Below are 14,993 nucleotides of genomic sequence, written 5' to 3' on the forward strand. Positions count from 1 at the left end.
TAAGATTTGTTCCTGGTCACAGTAGCTCAGCCTGTAGGAGCCGCCTTTCCGGCTGGTGGTTGGGCCAGGCTCTGCTCTGCGACCTGAAGTCGTCTCCGGGTGGGAACAGAAGTTCCTAAGATCTGTTCACGGTTACTGGATCGGGGAGGACAGGACAGGGCAGGTCAGGGCAGGGGGTGCCCTTTCCGTGTGCACTCCGCAGAGATCCCTCTGCTCCCCCGCAGCCTAGGTCTCCCACTCACCAGTTGCTCAGCCTGTACGAGCCGCCTTTCTGGCTGGAGCCGCCTTTCCGGCTGGTGGTTGGGCCCAAAAACCCGCTCTTAAGCATCTTTGTGTACTTCATTTACTTTTCAGTAGTCCTCTAGTGAATATATGAAGGTTATTAGTTTTTATTTTCATGGTGGTGGTTAGTATTTTTACTCTCTTAAAAACTATTTTTGGACCTCATATGTATAGTTCATTTGGTAGAGTCCTTTTCTGATGCCCATAAAGCCTTGGGCTCCATAAACAGCACCACATAACCCAGGCCTAGTAGTGAAGGCTTTTAGCATCTAGCACTTAAGTAAGAGGAGGAAGGTGGATATTATCCTTGGCTACAAAGTAACTCTGAAGCCAGCCTTGGGATACATGAAACCCTCTCTCAGAAACAAAAGCCAAATCATTTTTGGAGGAGTTTGTATGTAGTTCATTGTGGGAGCATTGGGCACACAAAAGGCTTGGCTTTAGTTCCTAGCACTTGAAACCAAAAATAAACAACAAAAAGCTGAGAAACTCCAAGAGTTACTCTTACATTTATATTGACTTTTGCTATCCCATACAATTCTTAGTCACACCTGTGTGTTCTAGTTTTATTTTTGTAGCTTTGAAAATTAAAAAGCAAACAAACAAAAACCAACCTTGGGAAGAAAGGGTTTATTTGGCTTACACTTGACATGTCCAGCCCCTTATTGTAGAGAAGTCAGGGAAGGAACTCAAAGCATCACATCTATCATCACTAATAGAATAAAGGTGTGAATCCTTGCTTCTTGCCAGCTAGTTTTTCTCTTATACTGGTCATTACTTAGGGAATGGAGCTTCCCATGGTGGACTGGATCTTTCTACATCAATTAACAGACAAGACAATTTGCCCACAGTCATACCTACAGGTCATCCTGTTCTTGATAACTCTTCAGTAAGACTCTTCCCAGATGATTCTAGGCTGTATCAAACTGACAGTAAAACTAAGCACTACAGCCCTTTGATGATATTCCCACCCAGACTCTAAAACCCCAACTTTACTGGATTTCACTTCAGAGTAATTGTCTTTACCAAAATGTCAGGTTGAAGTCATAGGCTGATAATAACTCTTTCTCTTGAAACTTTTCTTAGGTTATTTTCACTCATATTTAGCAGTTACCTGTGATCTGACAGGACTTAGAACTTAGAAATGCCCATAGACCAGATGCTTACATGAGGAAGATGGACTAAGTATTCAATAAAGAGGGAGGTTGTGGGCTGAGACTAGAGAGAGTACATGCCCTGAGTGCAGCCAAAGGATGGGCTTTGCAGTGAAGTGTTTTTAAAGTACTCAGGCTTCTAGTCATTTAGCCTTCCCTTGGCTCTGTTGTTGGTGTCTTTATTTTTAATTCAGCCTGGGTCCTTTATTTCTCTTTGTACATCGGGCCGTGAATTCATAGGGAATGAGCTCCAGCAGCTCAGGCTCTCTCCCATTAGTCCTCACAAAGTGCGCTTCTCTGAGTGGCACAGGCTGGCACTTCAGCTGAACCCAGGTGCCCTTCTCTTCTGCTTCCTTTTTCTTCTGCTTGTTCTCCTTCATCCGCTTCAGAAAGCTGTCTCTGCTCTTCGAGTGCTTGATGTGCTCAATACGCACACTGATCCTCTTGGGCAGAATCTTGCCCTTAATTTGCTTGTTTACAATGATGCCCATTGCATGCTGGGTGACATTGTAGACTCTTCTGGTTTTTCTGTGATAACACTTACGGGGCATTCCTTTCTGAACAATGCCCATTCATTCCTTGATATCATCCTTCTTGTAGATCCGAGTTAGTTACCAAAGGAACAACTCCATGTTTTCTTAAAGGCCTAGAGAATATATACTAAGTGTTCTTTTCCTTTTGAGTTTGCCATGTTGGTGAGTTAGCTGGAAGATGGCTCCCTCGGCCAAAAGCGGTATCTATTATTTAAGCCTCTTCTATTTGCCTTTAACTTGCCATTCATTCTCTTTAGCTCCTTGAGGCTAAAGCAGTTTGTAGTTTTGGGGGTTTTTTGGTTTTTGTTTTCCCCTCACATATAACCTATTATAGCAATGTATTTACTATAGGTTCTGGTCTGAGGTTTCTGTTGTTTGTTCTGTTTCTGTCCTTGTGTGGAAAATGTGTGTACACTTTAGTTCCATTGCCTGTGTGCATCTTTGATTTGAACCATTCGCCCTCTTAAGAATGCCAAGGAGCCTAGGCAAAGGCCTGCTTGGCCAGAGCAGATAAACTGAGTGTGTCAGTTACAGAAGTTGTTCGTGCTGGCTGTGCCATTAGCAGGGTTCTTATGTGTGGGGCCTGTCAGTGTGATCTGTTGCTTATTTGGTGCTTCTTACCTTTTCTCATTATGCCATGAGTTCATGTACAGGGCTGGAGAGATGGCTCAATGATTATGTCCAGCACATAGCCACTGGTGGCTACTCGCATGAGCTATCAGAGGTATAGGAAGCTTAGGATTATCATCAACATGTGATTCTGAATTTTACTGTATGTGGTCCTGTGGTTGATGACTGACTTTAGTTTAATCCCTTGTACTAAAGACACTAATTTAGTAATAAATAGAAACTATTTGTTGTTTGTTTTGATTGATTTTTTTTTTTTTAAGAGCAGACTGGGAACTGGAGCAGTACTTAAAAGCACTCACTGGCTGCTCTTCTAGAAGACCCAGGTTCAATACCAGCTCTAACAGTGCTGTAACTCTAATGCCAGTGAATCTGACGCCCTCTTCTGGCTTCTGTGGGCACTGCATACATGTTGTGCATGGACATACACGCAGACAAAATACCTATACACAAAATACATCTATTCTTAATTCTTAAAAAATTAAAACAGAATAGGGGCATGGCTCAGAGATTAAGAGCACTGACTGCTCTTTCAGAGGTCCTGAGTTCAGTTCCCAGCAACCACATGGTTTAGCCGGGATAGAGCAATATCATTTCAATCCTAACCACTGGCAGTGCTGATGGCAGCTCATAGGATGCTGGGCATCCTCTTGCTGGGTTATTTTCCCATCTCCCTGTTTGTATTTTTCTCTGTAGTAAACAGCCTTTATTTGCTATGAATAAGCAACCCAGCTAAGCCTTTTTACATCTTGTGATTAACAGAGCAGCTTCCACTCTCAGTCTCAGCAGGGAGGTTCTGGGGTCCTTCATCAAGGCTCCTGCTGAATTAAGTGCTCCTGCAGACTGACTGTCCTCTCAGATCACAGCAGGGGCTGTCCTTAGCAATAGTGGCCCAAGACATACTCAAAGTGAGGGAGGTGGCTCTTCTAACTTTAAAGTCCTTGGGTTTGATCACTTAGTTAAAACAGGATGCTTAATAATTATGGCCACAGTAGAGAATTAACTATTCTGAAAGTAATTCTTTCTGCTTTGATAAGAGATGTCAGAATTGACGTCACTAGTGACGTGAGTGAAGTGAGGGAAATACCCAGGGTGTGTTCATCCTCATCAAATCTCAGCAGAACTCTGAGAATGTAATAAACAGTGGACGTTTTTGTTTTCATTATCTAGGAAATCATCAGTTCCTTGCCCAGCTTAGTTAATGACAAATATGGAAGGAAAGTCCTGTTGTACTTGCTGAGTCCCAGAGATCCCGCCCACACGGTGCCAGAGATCATCGAGCTTCTGCAGAAGGGTGATGGCAATGTGCACAGGTGAAGGCCGGCTCATGACTCCAAGAAATCCTCACAGACGCATCCTTCTCTCCCTCCGTTTCCCTAAAACTTCTTAGTGAATTCCGTAGTCTCAGAGCCTGCCTTGAAGGAAATGACAGTATCGGGCCAATAGAGCACAACTCATCACCTACCTGGCACACAGTAGGCATTCAAGTGCATAGATTGCTTTATGTTTTACTTCACTTTCAAAGTTCCCAGCATCTTAGACTTCAATGTCCTGAGAGCATCTATAATGTACTCTGAACACGTCCTGTCTCACATGACGACTTGTCACTATTTGGTTTAAGATTGGCTGGGTTGGGAATGGTTGGTTATTCATTCATGTGGTGTAGAAGGCAGCTTCCTTTAATTCTTACTCTACGGCAGGTAGTGTTCAGATCCTGGGAATGGAAAGATGAATCTTAGTCTGCCCTTCACTCACTTACTGTCTGCATGCTCGGCAGAAGGACAGACAGTAGAGTAGATGGCTCTTAGAGGTTTGTGATAATAAGATCGGTCACTTAGCTTACCACCTCCTTTAACGTATTCCGACAGTAAGAAGGACACTGTAATCCGCCGGCGTGAGCTCTTGGAGTCCATCTCTCCATCTTTACTGAGCTACCTGCAAGGACACACTCAAGAGCTGGTGCTGGATAAGTCTGCATGTGTGCTGGTGTCTGTCATCCTGGGATCTGCTACTGGAGATGTTCAGCCTGCTATGGATTCCATCGCCAGTTTGGCAGCAGCAGAACTGTATCCTGGTGGCAAGGACGGAGAGGTGATGCACTGTTGATTATAGTACCAACAGGAGAGCCACAGGGCCTTAAAATCCCCAGTCATGGAGACTGCAGTGTTAACAGCAATGCCAGTAGTGCATTTAACAGTGATAGTTCAGAGCCATGGTGGTAGTGCTTGTCTTCCCCAGAAGACAGGGATCCTATGAGCCTACAGACACGTTGTCTGTGATTTCCCCTTACTGCCATTCCAGAATAGTCCATGCTTGTGTTGCAGCTGCTTCCCATGGTATGAAGTGCTCTTTCTCTTGTCCTGTGTGTTTCATCAGTTCAAAGCCTAACTCATTCCCTGCTCACAGTCCTTGAAGTCTTCTCTAATTTTGTTTGAGTCATTAAAAAAGACTCGCTGAGTCAGAGAGGTGAATATTCATAAAGCTAGACTTTAGATCTGAGAGATTAAGGTAGGAGAAATAGGAGTTCCAGGTCATCCTCTTCTACATGAGGAGTTCAGGGCCTGCTGGATGGGGCTGTCTCAAACAAGCAATGTGGTTGCTCATTCTTGTTTATATTCACATGGGTATGGTGTGATTTCTCCATTGCGTCTGAAGTTCACTGATTGCATGTACCTTGTTAGTGCTAGATAGCAGGCAACACCATCCTCCACAGCACCCCGAAAGCTTTTGGAAGACACACTATTTAAGTGAATAATTATTTAGGTTAATACCAAAACAAAAACTATGAAGGACAGCTGTGAGTTCTAAGAGGTTGGGTCAGACCCAGCTTGTCCCCACGTAGCCTTCCTGGGAATGGACAAAGCTACACTGAGCCCTGAAAGGTTAGCAGCTCAGCCAAGAATGGTGGAGAGGAGTGTGGGCTGCAGGTGGGTGTACTGTAGCCCTGAAGAAGGGATCCCAAAACAGCAGACAGAGAAGAGGAGTGCAGGGGCTGATTGTATTGACCTTTGTCCTGTGCTGGCTTGTAAGCTTCAGGAGAGTTCTGAACCAGCAGTTGGTTACAGGAACCACCTTTTTTTTTTTTTTTTTTTTTTTTTAATCTTTGACCTCTGCTGTCAATTAGTTTCACAAAAGCCTTTATGTGCTAAATAGAGTAGTCTTTCATTATGATCCCTGGCATTGCTCAAGGATATAAAATAAGCTGTTCAAGTTCTAAGCCTTTCATTCATTAATTGCAAAAGCAATAAATCTGTCAGGAATGCTTAAAGAGATACTCAAAGATGAAATGATAGTCCCTGCCCTTAGAGTTTGGAATCCATTGGACAGACATGTGCATGTCACTTTTATGCATACCTTTATGTTAGCTGAGTGCTAACATCTGCATTCTAGTTCAGTCCCAAGGACTTTAAACTAGTGATCTGCATAGTTCTGATGAGCAATCCATAGGCTGCAGATAATGAAATGCCTTGTGATAGCAGCACTGAGTTGTCACGGTGCGAAAGACCAGTCTGGCAGTGACTGGATGGCCATGACTGCTTAAAGCCATTGAGGATGTAGTCTCTGAGGACACAGTGGATCCTTTAGAGGAAACAGGTTGGAGGCTACTTGTTGAGTAAGTAAGTAGTCCAGCATCTTTTTCACAGCACTAATTCTGTCTCTAGTTCCCTCTAGCCATGGGTCTAGTCTGGCATTCAGCCATGTTAAAACCCACACACATTTGATTCTGAATAAAAAGGATGCATGGTATCGAGTGTCTGGCATACTTTTGACACATGGATTAGAAGAGACAAGTGGGCTGTGAGCTGAGGCTCAGGTCCCTGACTTCCTGGAGCAGATCAGATGCATATGTGATGAAATACTGCTCTCTGTGGAACTAGTGCTCATTGGTTCTCCGCCTGCAGGAAGGGAGACCAGTGTTACTGTGGGAAAAGCTGGTAAGGCCAGCAAGTAGACTGCAGAATGTCTTCTTGGCTTTTGTTAGGCATTGTAGTGAATAATATTTACGCACCATGTAGCATTCTCTCCAGAGGTTTCTATCTTAGAATAGTGTATTGCCATGGGAAGAGTGGACAGATTGACCTGGTTTGCAGATGAACAGTGTATGTTACTGCTGACACTCACTAACTCATGAGAGCTACCTGGTAGGGGCTATGATCTACTATGTTTGTTGCTCCCTGGGTGAAGGTTTCTTAAAATTGAAACTTAACTGTACCCATGTCTGTTCATGGGTAGAGATAGGTTCAGGGACCAGAGATAGATGATAGCTTTTGAAATAACGTTCCGGGTTCTCTTGTAGCTTCATGTTGCTGAGCATCCTGCAGGACATCTAGTTCTCAAATGGTTAATAGAGCAAGATAAAAAGATGAAAGAAAATGGAAAAGAAGGTAGGTTGTGCCCCTTATCTTTTTTTGGGTGTTTTACGTGGAATTTTGGCATTTAGGTTAAGGTATGATTTGCCAACTATGTAGAAATTATGTCTGTGAATAAGTAATGATTAAATTTTAGGGGTTGGGCTACAGCTCGTTAGTAGAGACTGCTTGTCTTCTCCCCTACCATATAAATACTTTAAGCTGTTACAGTGGCTGGAAAAGGTGAGGTCATGGATTTGTTTCTGGAGACAGCTTACAGTGAGTGTATAGCTAGGGTGCCTGCTAGTGCGAGGCAGGGGGGCCATTGGTGCGGGGCAGAGGGCAGCACTGTCCTCATTCAGACATTTTTTTTAATGATTTTTCATAATTAAAATGTCAAAAGCCCTAAAACATGGTTGTTGGGCTTGGAGTGTTTGTTGTTTTCAAGCACAAATAAGTGTCTGTTACTTTTGCTGTACTTACTGGTTCGCTGAGCAGTGGTTTGGGCTTTAGTGGAGCTGGTCTCTGTCTACCTCTCAAGGCTCCTGGTTGGGATTGGAGTGCACCCGCTGTTGCAGTAGCTCGCTCACAGGACTGCCAGCGTTACCGCACCTCCTCCTAGACTGCTTCGGCTTACACACATCATAGAGGTTAATTGTTTTGTTTTGTTTTTTATTTTTTATTTCTTTTTATTTGTGGCATGTATGTGTATGACTATGAACATAGCATGGCATGGCATATGTGTGGAGGGCAGAAGACAGTTTCAGATGTCAGTCTTTATCTACCCTGTTTGAGACAGAACTTGTCTGTTGTGATCTGTTGCTCCATATGCTAGGCTACCTGGCCCCTGTGCTTCTAGGGGGCCTGTTCGCACCCCTCATCCCACCCAGAATAATGGAATTCTAGGCATGGGTATATAATAACAACAAGCCTTCCAGCAATACTTAGTTTCTGGGAAGTGGAGGCCAGTCTTCAGTGCTCATGCAGAAGCGCTTCCCCAGCCCCAGTGGTTGGTTCTTAGATTGACTATTCTAAGGAAACCAAGAACATGTGTGCTTAGGCTTCAGATTGATCCTTAGAGGTCGTCTCATGTTACCTCACCATGTTCTGTTGGTCCAACAGAAGACTTAGATTGCACCCTTAATGGGGACAGGCAGCATGTAGAAATGAACACAGTGGAGAACATCTTGTTTTTATCACCTTTGGAAAGCAAACAGCACCACAAGCTGATTGCTGCCCCTGTTTACCATGAAGAGCTAAGTGTGGGTATCTTTGAATTAATTATTACACATACACAGTACCTATTTGAGATTTTTGCTGTCTGCACGGGTCATCTTCTCCTTTCCAAGCCCCAGTCACTAGAATTCCCCCACTGTTTGAGAATGAGCTATACCTAGAGGGCACAGTGAATGACATGGTAAGACCTTGGAAACAGATACAGATGAACTGTGGTTGGGATGGAGGAATTGGCTAGCCTGAAGCTCATGGCTGTCCTCTTGCCTCAGCCTCCGGAGCTGGGACAGCAGGCTATGTGGCTATGAAAGCACTGTAGAGAGAAATTGCTGAGTAAGCAAATGTTCGTTCTTTAACCACTGACCATGTTACTTGTCCCTTGTAGTTAAATTTTTTCTGTAAGGAGAACTGATTCAGGCTACAGGTGAAATGATACTGTCAAACACTTAGTTGCTGAGTAAGTCAAGATTAAATCATTAAATAATACAAAGAAATACAGATATGACCAAATGATCTTTTTAAAAATAATTTGTTTTTCTGGGTAATTATTACTAAAAATAGTTAGGAAGTTGCATCAGAGTTAAGAAAATTGGCTGTATTAACAATACTAGATCTATACTAAAATTTTAGTGTTTATAGGTGAGGGTTGTTTTTATTAACTTGGGAATAGAGATGAGGGACGGGGTGTGCATGTGGCGCTCACTAAGAATCAGTCTTCGTTACAGGTTGTTTTGCAAAGACCCTTGTAGAGCATGTTGGTGTGAAGAACCTCAAGTCCTGGGCCAGCATCAACCGAGGAGCCATTATTCTTTCCAGGTTGGTAGCTGTGTCATGCAACACACACAAACGCATACTTCATTCCTTTCTTTTTCTAGAATTTATTTCCAATAATGTGGGGTTACTCCATCACTCTTAGTCTAGACAAATATTAAAAAGTACTTTTAGAGGGGTGAGACAAAGGCATTTGCCACTAAGCTCAACTGCTAGAGTTGCATCTCCAGGCCCCACATGACGCAAGAGAGAACTAAGTTCTGCAAGTTATCCTCTGCTCAGCTCTGTGCTGGGGCAAGGAGCTTTGTCTGCTCACACGCAAACAATGAGCAGACGGCACTAAAATTTTCTTTAAAAGCAAACACAGCTCTTCAGTCCACAGATTTAAGTATTGTCATCTTTGGTAGGCAGGGGTCACAGAATTTTACGTTTACAGTGTATATAGTTTTACTACATTTGTAAGCTTAGCCAAAATATAGTTACATTTTTTTTCTTAATGAGTAAGATGTATGCCTCTGGAAACTATCACAAAGCTGTTTAAGTCAAGCCTAACTTTCTGGTTTCTTTGGTTGTCTTTAGTGATTCCAGATTGATAGAGGATTTGTTGAAGTACAAGGAGTTGATGTGGAAATGGAGGCCTTGCTTATAGATCGTTCTCTGGACTTGGTTATATTGAGTTTATAATGTATAGATCATTGTTCAAAATGTTCATTTTATATCTGTGTGCTTGTTTGGATCATTTACTGGTTTTCTTCTGCTGTGTTGCCGTTCTGGTTTGCTTCTTAATTATAAAACACTGGCCGAAATCAACTTTGAGGAGGAATTCATTTTATCTTAGAGAAAATGGGTCGTCCAGTTTGACTTTCAACCTCATCTGTGGAGCTTGCTTTCCAGCCCAGCTGTGGTTTGTAAACATTAAGCTCAGTATTCCAGTATACTATGTGATCTCCTGTAGATACATGAGAATTGATTTTTAAGTCGTCGTTTTATTTGATTGCATGGTTATATAGATTATGTTGCCTGTTTCTTAGTGAAATTAGTTAATATTACAGGAGATGTTAGAGTCAGAACCCATTAGCTGCAACAGGAACTTTTTTGACTTGCATTTCTTTACCAGGCTTTGGAGGTAATGTCTACTGACAAATGCTTTCACCTTGTCCAACTAAGTGGAAATTTCAGCAATGTCATGAAATTCATGTGTGAAGTTTGCTTATCAGTCAGCACTACCTCGGGTAGATCAGACAGAAGAATGATCCAGTGTGTTTCTTGTGGAGCTTTGTCTGGAACTATATGGAGACACATAGTGTTTTAAGGTTCTAAATAGTTCTATTGTTGTGTGGCTTTGAATGTAGTCTTTATGTTTGCTGGATATTTGAGTAGCATTTGTTTGCAAAAATTCCCTGCCTGTTTACATTTTAGTTAGAAGGTGTGTTTTCTTTGGGGATTATTTAATATTGTTGTTTGTTCACAGTTGCTCTTCTGCTACTGAAGGAACATTCTGGGTGAGAAGGAAAAAGCCTGGTATGCTGGCTGAGGAGTAACACTATAAAGTAGAGTTTTCTAGCAGCTAGGAAAGTAGGCTTTTGTCAGTCTGCCTGGGCCTCCAGTCCTGCCTACTGTGTTTTCCTGTTTTTCCTTGGTTGCAAAGCAAAATGTTAACAATCTTAAAGTTGCTTTGGAAAATGCCAAGTGGTCTTCTTATTCCATAGGTCAACATTTAAATGTAATCCTAAAGAACTTGGGAGAAAAAAGGAAATTTGGGCCTGGTGGCCTGCAGTCAGGTGCCTGTGACCCATCCCATGTTTAATGGTTCTCATTTATTGAGCGTTTACTAAATATCTCTAGCTTTAAAAAAGTTTTTCCTCTGGGAACTGGGGGTCTAGCTCAGTCGATAAATGTGGGCTTAGCATGAGTGTGGGTTTAGCGTGAGTAAGGCTCAGTGTTGAGTGTGGCTTAGAGTAAGTGTAGCTTAGCCTGGCAGTAGAATTCAGCCATAAATTTACAGTCAGTGGTAGAATCTCGGAGATCCTGGATTCAGTTCTCCAACCAAAAGCAAACAACCTGGAGAAGGTGAATTCTGTTGTTAATCCCAATCTGCAGACCAGAAAACTGTGTCTAAGACAATCAACATGCCAGAGTTAATGACAGAGGCAGTTTCTGGCCAAATCAGGGATAAGGTAAAGCCCCCTTCCACTTCTGCAGCACAGTATGTTGTAGGTGACAAGGTCACCAAACTCTGCTTTTCTCCCATGCTTTGTCTGCCACACCTGTTCCCCGGGGTGAGTTCATCTATGTAGCCATCTGTATTCATACAATGCCACAGCATCCATAAATGAGTAAACCATGTGGTCTCTGCTTTTGAGATTTATCACCCAGATAAGACAAGTGCCCTCTATCTTAATCACTGTTTATTGCTGTGGAGAGATACCTATCACCAAGGCAACCAATAAAAGAAAATGTGTTTGGGGGGAAAGGAGGTTTCTTACAGTTTCACGGGGTTAGTCCATGGCCATCATGGCAGGGAGCATGGGAGCATGGCAGCAGACAGCCAGGCGTGATGCTGGCTCAGTAGCTGAGAGCTTACTGTAATTCACAGGAAGAAGACAGGATAAGCAAGACTGAGTGTAGCATGGGCTTTTGAAACCACAAAGCCCATCCCAAAGGCTCTCTCTACCTCCCGATCCTTTCCAAACAGTTCCATCAACTGGAAACCAAACATTCCAATATATGAACCTAAACCACCATGCCTGACAAACAGTGTTAAGGCAGGAAAATCAGAAGATAATCAAAATTAATGGAGTCTTATCTCAGTGACTCCCCCCACAAGTTATGTTCATAGTTTCAGAATGTGGACTAGTATCATTTGGTGAGTTTTAATTGTTTTTAACTGCATTTATTTATTATTTAGTGAGTGTGGGTATCTGTATACACAAACATGCTAGAGTATACACGGATAAGCTAGGAAACAAGTTGCTCTAGCCAGTTTTTCTCTGCCACTGTATGGGTTCCACTGAGTCATCTTGGTGACCCTCATCTGGTAAATGTTTTTAAATCTATATAATGCACTGTACATGAGGTGACTCAACAGTGAACTGGTTACATTGTCGATTTGGGTTATATTTCAGATTCAGGGCCTTCATGAAATTTACTTTTTTAATCCTTTTCCTCCCTCTAGCCTTCTTCAGAGTTGTGACCAGGAAGTTGTAAACAAAGTCAAAGCTGGACTGAAAACCCTGATTCCTACCTTGGAAAAAAACAAAAGCACCAGCAGAGGCATCCAGACTCTGCTTGAGAAGCTGACTGCATAGGTGTGCAGGATGAGCAAGCTGGAATCCGCTTCCCACAGGAGAAGGGCAGACTCTATCGCACTCATAACTGGATGCCCTATGCGTGTATTTGTTAAAGGACCTATTTATATAAAACTGTTTGTAAAAGAGACATTTGGTTTAATGTCAACTGTCTCATCTGTCAGCCTGAGTACTACACAGATTGAAGTGTGGCAGTGATGCAGAAGGGTTAGCACCCAGACTGGTATGATGGGCCCAGATGTGTGCTCCTGGAGTAGGTGGACTTTAGAGGACTGTTATATCAAACGAAGGAAGGACATGAGAAGGTAACTCAGAGCGTGCAGTGGGAGCAGTGAGGTGATCTGAACTCTAGGAGGCCTGACCAGGACAGCTGCTGTGCAGACTTGAGTTCCGTCAGGTTTGCTGTGAAAGCTGCTCTGTTAAGTCCAGCATATGGAGCGAAGTGTGCTACAGGAATTAGGAGCTCATGGGCCCTTGCTGAAGTCCAGGTTCCTGGGAAAGCCTTATCTTTGTATTTGGACCTTCAGGGTAAATACCTTCCAAGGAGGATGAAAGCATTCTTTCTTGGAACAGTCCCTGAAATAGTCCTAGCCCATAAAGGGGAGCTGTGGAAATATGTTTGAGTGTAAGTAATTTACTTTAGAAGTACAGTTGGCTTTCAGCAGCAAAGCTGGAGATATGTAGATCACGAGAAGCTCATGTAGTACATTTATAGTACGGAGGCCTGTTACTGCTCTTGGTGTCTGATGATGTAATGAGGCAGCCATCTGATCTGTAAACGCTTAGGCCTTCTGGGAAATAGGCTGTGCCTTACCTGTCTCCAACTTCAAGGTTCCAAGACTACTAAATCAGCTTCTGGGACTTTCCCTGCTCTCTCCGGCTGGGGTTTATAGTAAGCCCTTTCCAAAGGCTTGACACCTGCCACTGTTGGATGGATCCTCAAGGAAGGTGGGTATGGAGTGAGGAGGAAAATAAGGAAAAAACAATTTGATTTGCTTCTGTATGATTAGCATACCATAATTTGGGTTTGAGTTCTCCATAGAAAGGACCATTTGGAGAGATGAGAATTGGAGGTACTTCATGCTTAATCTTTAATAAAAGTGAAAAGAAACACATATGTAGTGGGAAATATTAAAAATGCACCATCCCAAACTAGTGCCAGCTACTCTCTGGCCCTGGTGGTCTTGCTGCCTCCATGGCTAACTCCATGCATTGACTGCCCATCTCATGGTTCTCTTGCTAGGGATCCTGCTCACATTCCCAGCCATCCACCCCCTGTGGTTATCTGTCACAAATTCCCATAGCCCAGTAAAATCAAAACTCTAGAGTCTTGTAATTTATCAGTCAGATTTATATTAGTGAATTCTCAACTCACAAAAAGCCGGCACAAAGAACTCAAAACTCAACTGATAGAAACACAAGCTATACACTACATAAATTGAAAAGTACTTTTGTGCAGCTTGTAGAAAAGGCAGCTGATTCCTCTGCTGTCCTAACTTATGCTTTCCATAATGACTTGAGTTCTTAGCTCTGGTGGATTTCTGAATATGCTCTTTATTGCGCATTTGAATATATTTGTTTTAGATAAGTGGGACTTCATACTGCGGGAAATACATGCTGAGAACTTACCATTTTTCCACCCCTTTCTGCAGTACACTGCATCTGTGATAAAAGGGGTATACATAAATTGTTGAATATTGAATTATGACATACTGAGCTGCCATTTTTCTCACCAGAATTATATAAACACTTCTTGTTTGCATTACCTCCAACCCTACAGCCATTTTCTTTTTTGTTTGTCTGCTGTGGTTCCCCAAGGCTGTTCTGGTATCTGCTCAAGGTGCTCCATCAGTGTCTCCTACCTGATGTTTCTCATGTGGGTCACAGATGTACAATTACTCATCCAGCCATATGCATATTTTCTTTTATTCTTAGGAAGAAGAACAGTGGTGGGTTCAGGTCAGCGTTGAGCCTGGGAATCTTGGAAGAATAGGGGATTTGCTTGGGAGGGCTTGTGAGAACCCAGATCTCCCATCCAGCTGCCTGGTAGCTGTGGTCCTGGGGGTGGGTGTTTGGAGTTTGTTACCTTAAGGAAACATGCTGAGGTCAAAAGAATTGAGAACTGTCATGATATTGAGCTGCTGTGTAAGTCAAATGGAGCCCTTGAACTCCTAATGACACGGGAAAGCAGGCCTCCTTTCTCATTTACATTCATTTCATTGTAAATTGGATTTGGGCTAACCTGGCTGGCTTTGAATACCTTTAGTCTTATACACTGCCCAACACATGAGGTCCCATCTCCTGGAGAGACTTGTGGCTTCCTGAATGTCCTGAAAATTGCACACTTCATCCCTTTAGCTCCTGTGGAAAGCCCATTTCTATTATTCTTGCTTAACACTCTTACCTGAATGAGTGACAGCATCTAATAGACTTCCTGTGAAACAATGCATGTGAAGTCAAATAGAGTGCTGGCAAGTGTGACGCTCTACTCTGACTTTTAGATAGTTTAGCTGGGTATAGAATTCATTATTTACACATATTAATTTCATCAAAAAAATTGGAAGTATTAATCTTGTCTGTAGTGTGTAAAGTTGCAACATAAGTCTGATGCCACCTTCATACTTTATAGTGTTTTGGAATTCACTATCCAGACCAAACTGGCCTCAACTCACAGAGATCTGCCTACCCCTGACTCTCGGGTGCTGCAATTAAAGGTGTGTACCACCACAACCAGCT

General features: G+C 42.8%; 1 protein-coding gene across 1 annotated transcript in view; it reads left to right on the forward strand.

Annotated features, from left to right (window-relative positions):
- Nucleotides 1-13,979, forward strand: part of PUM3 (pumilio RNA binding family member 3) — a 38,821-nt gene extending 24,842 nt beyond the window's left edge. The window contains exons 14-18 of the mRNA XM_080911628.1: nucleotides 3,767-3,909; nucleotides 4,465-4,687; nucleotides 6,894-6,981; nucleotides 8,904-8,994; nucleotides 12,125-13,979. Of these exons, the coding sequence (XP_080767754.1) occupies nucleotides 3,767-3,909; nucleotides 4,465-4,687; nucleotides 6,894-6,981; nucleotides 8,904-8,994; nucleotides 12,125-12,257 (678 nt within the window). The 3' untranslated portion in view covers nucleotides 12,258-13,979. The remainder of the gene's footprint in view (nucleotides 1-3,766; nucleotides 3,910-4,464; nucleotides 4,688-6,893; nucleotides 6,982-8,903; nucleotides 8,995-12,124) is intronic.
- The last annotated feature ends 1,014 nt before the right edge of the window (nucleotides 13,980-14,993 follow it).

Source organism: Micromys minutus (assembly GCF_963924665.1).
Source record: "Micromys minutus genome assembly, chromosome: 2".
NCBI classification, from domain to species: Eukaryota; Metazoa; Chordata; class Mammalia; order Rodentia; family Muridae; genus Micromys; species Micromys minutus.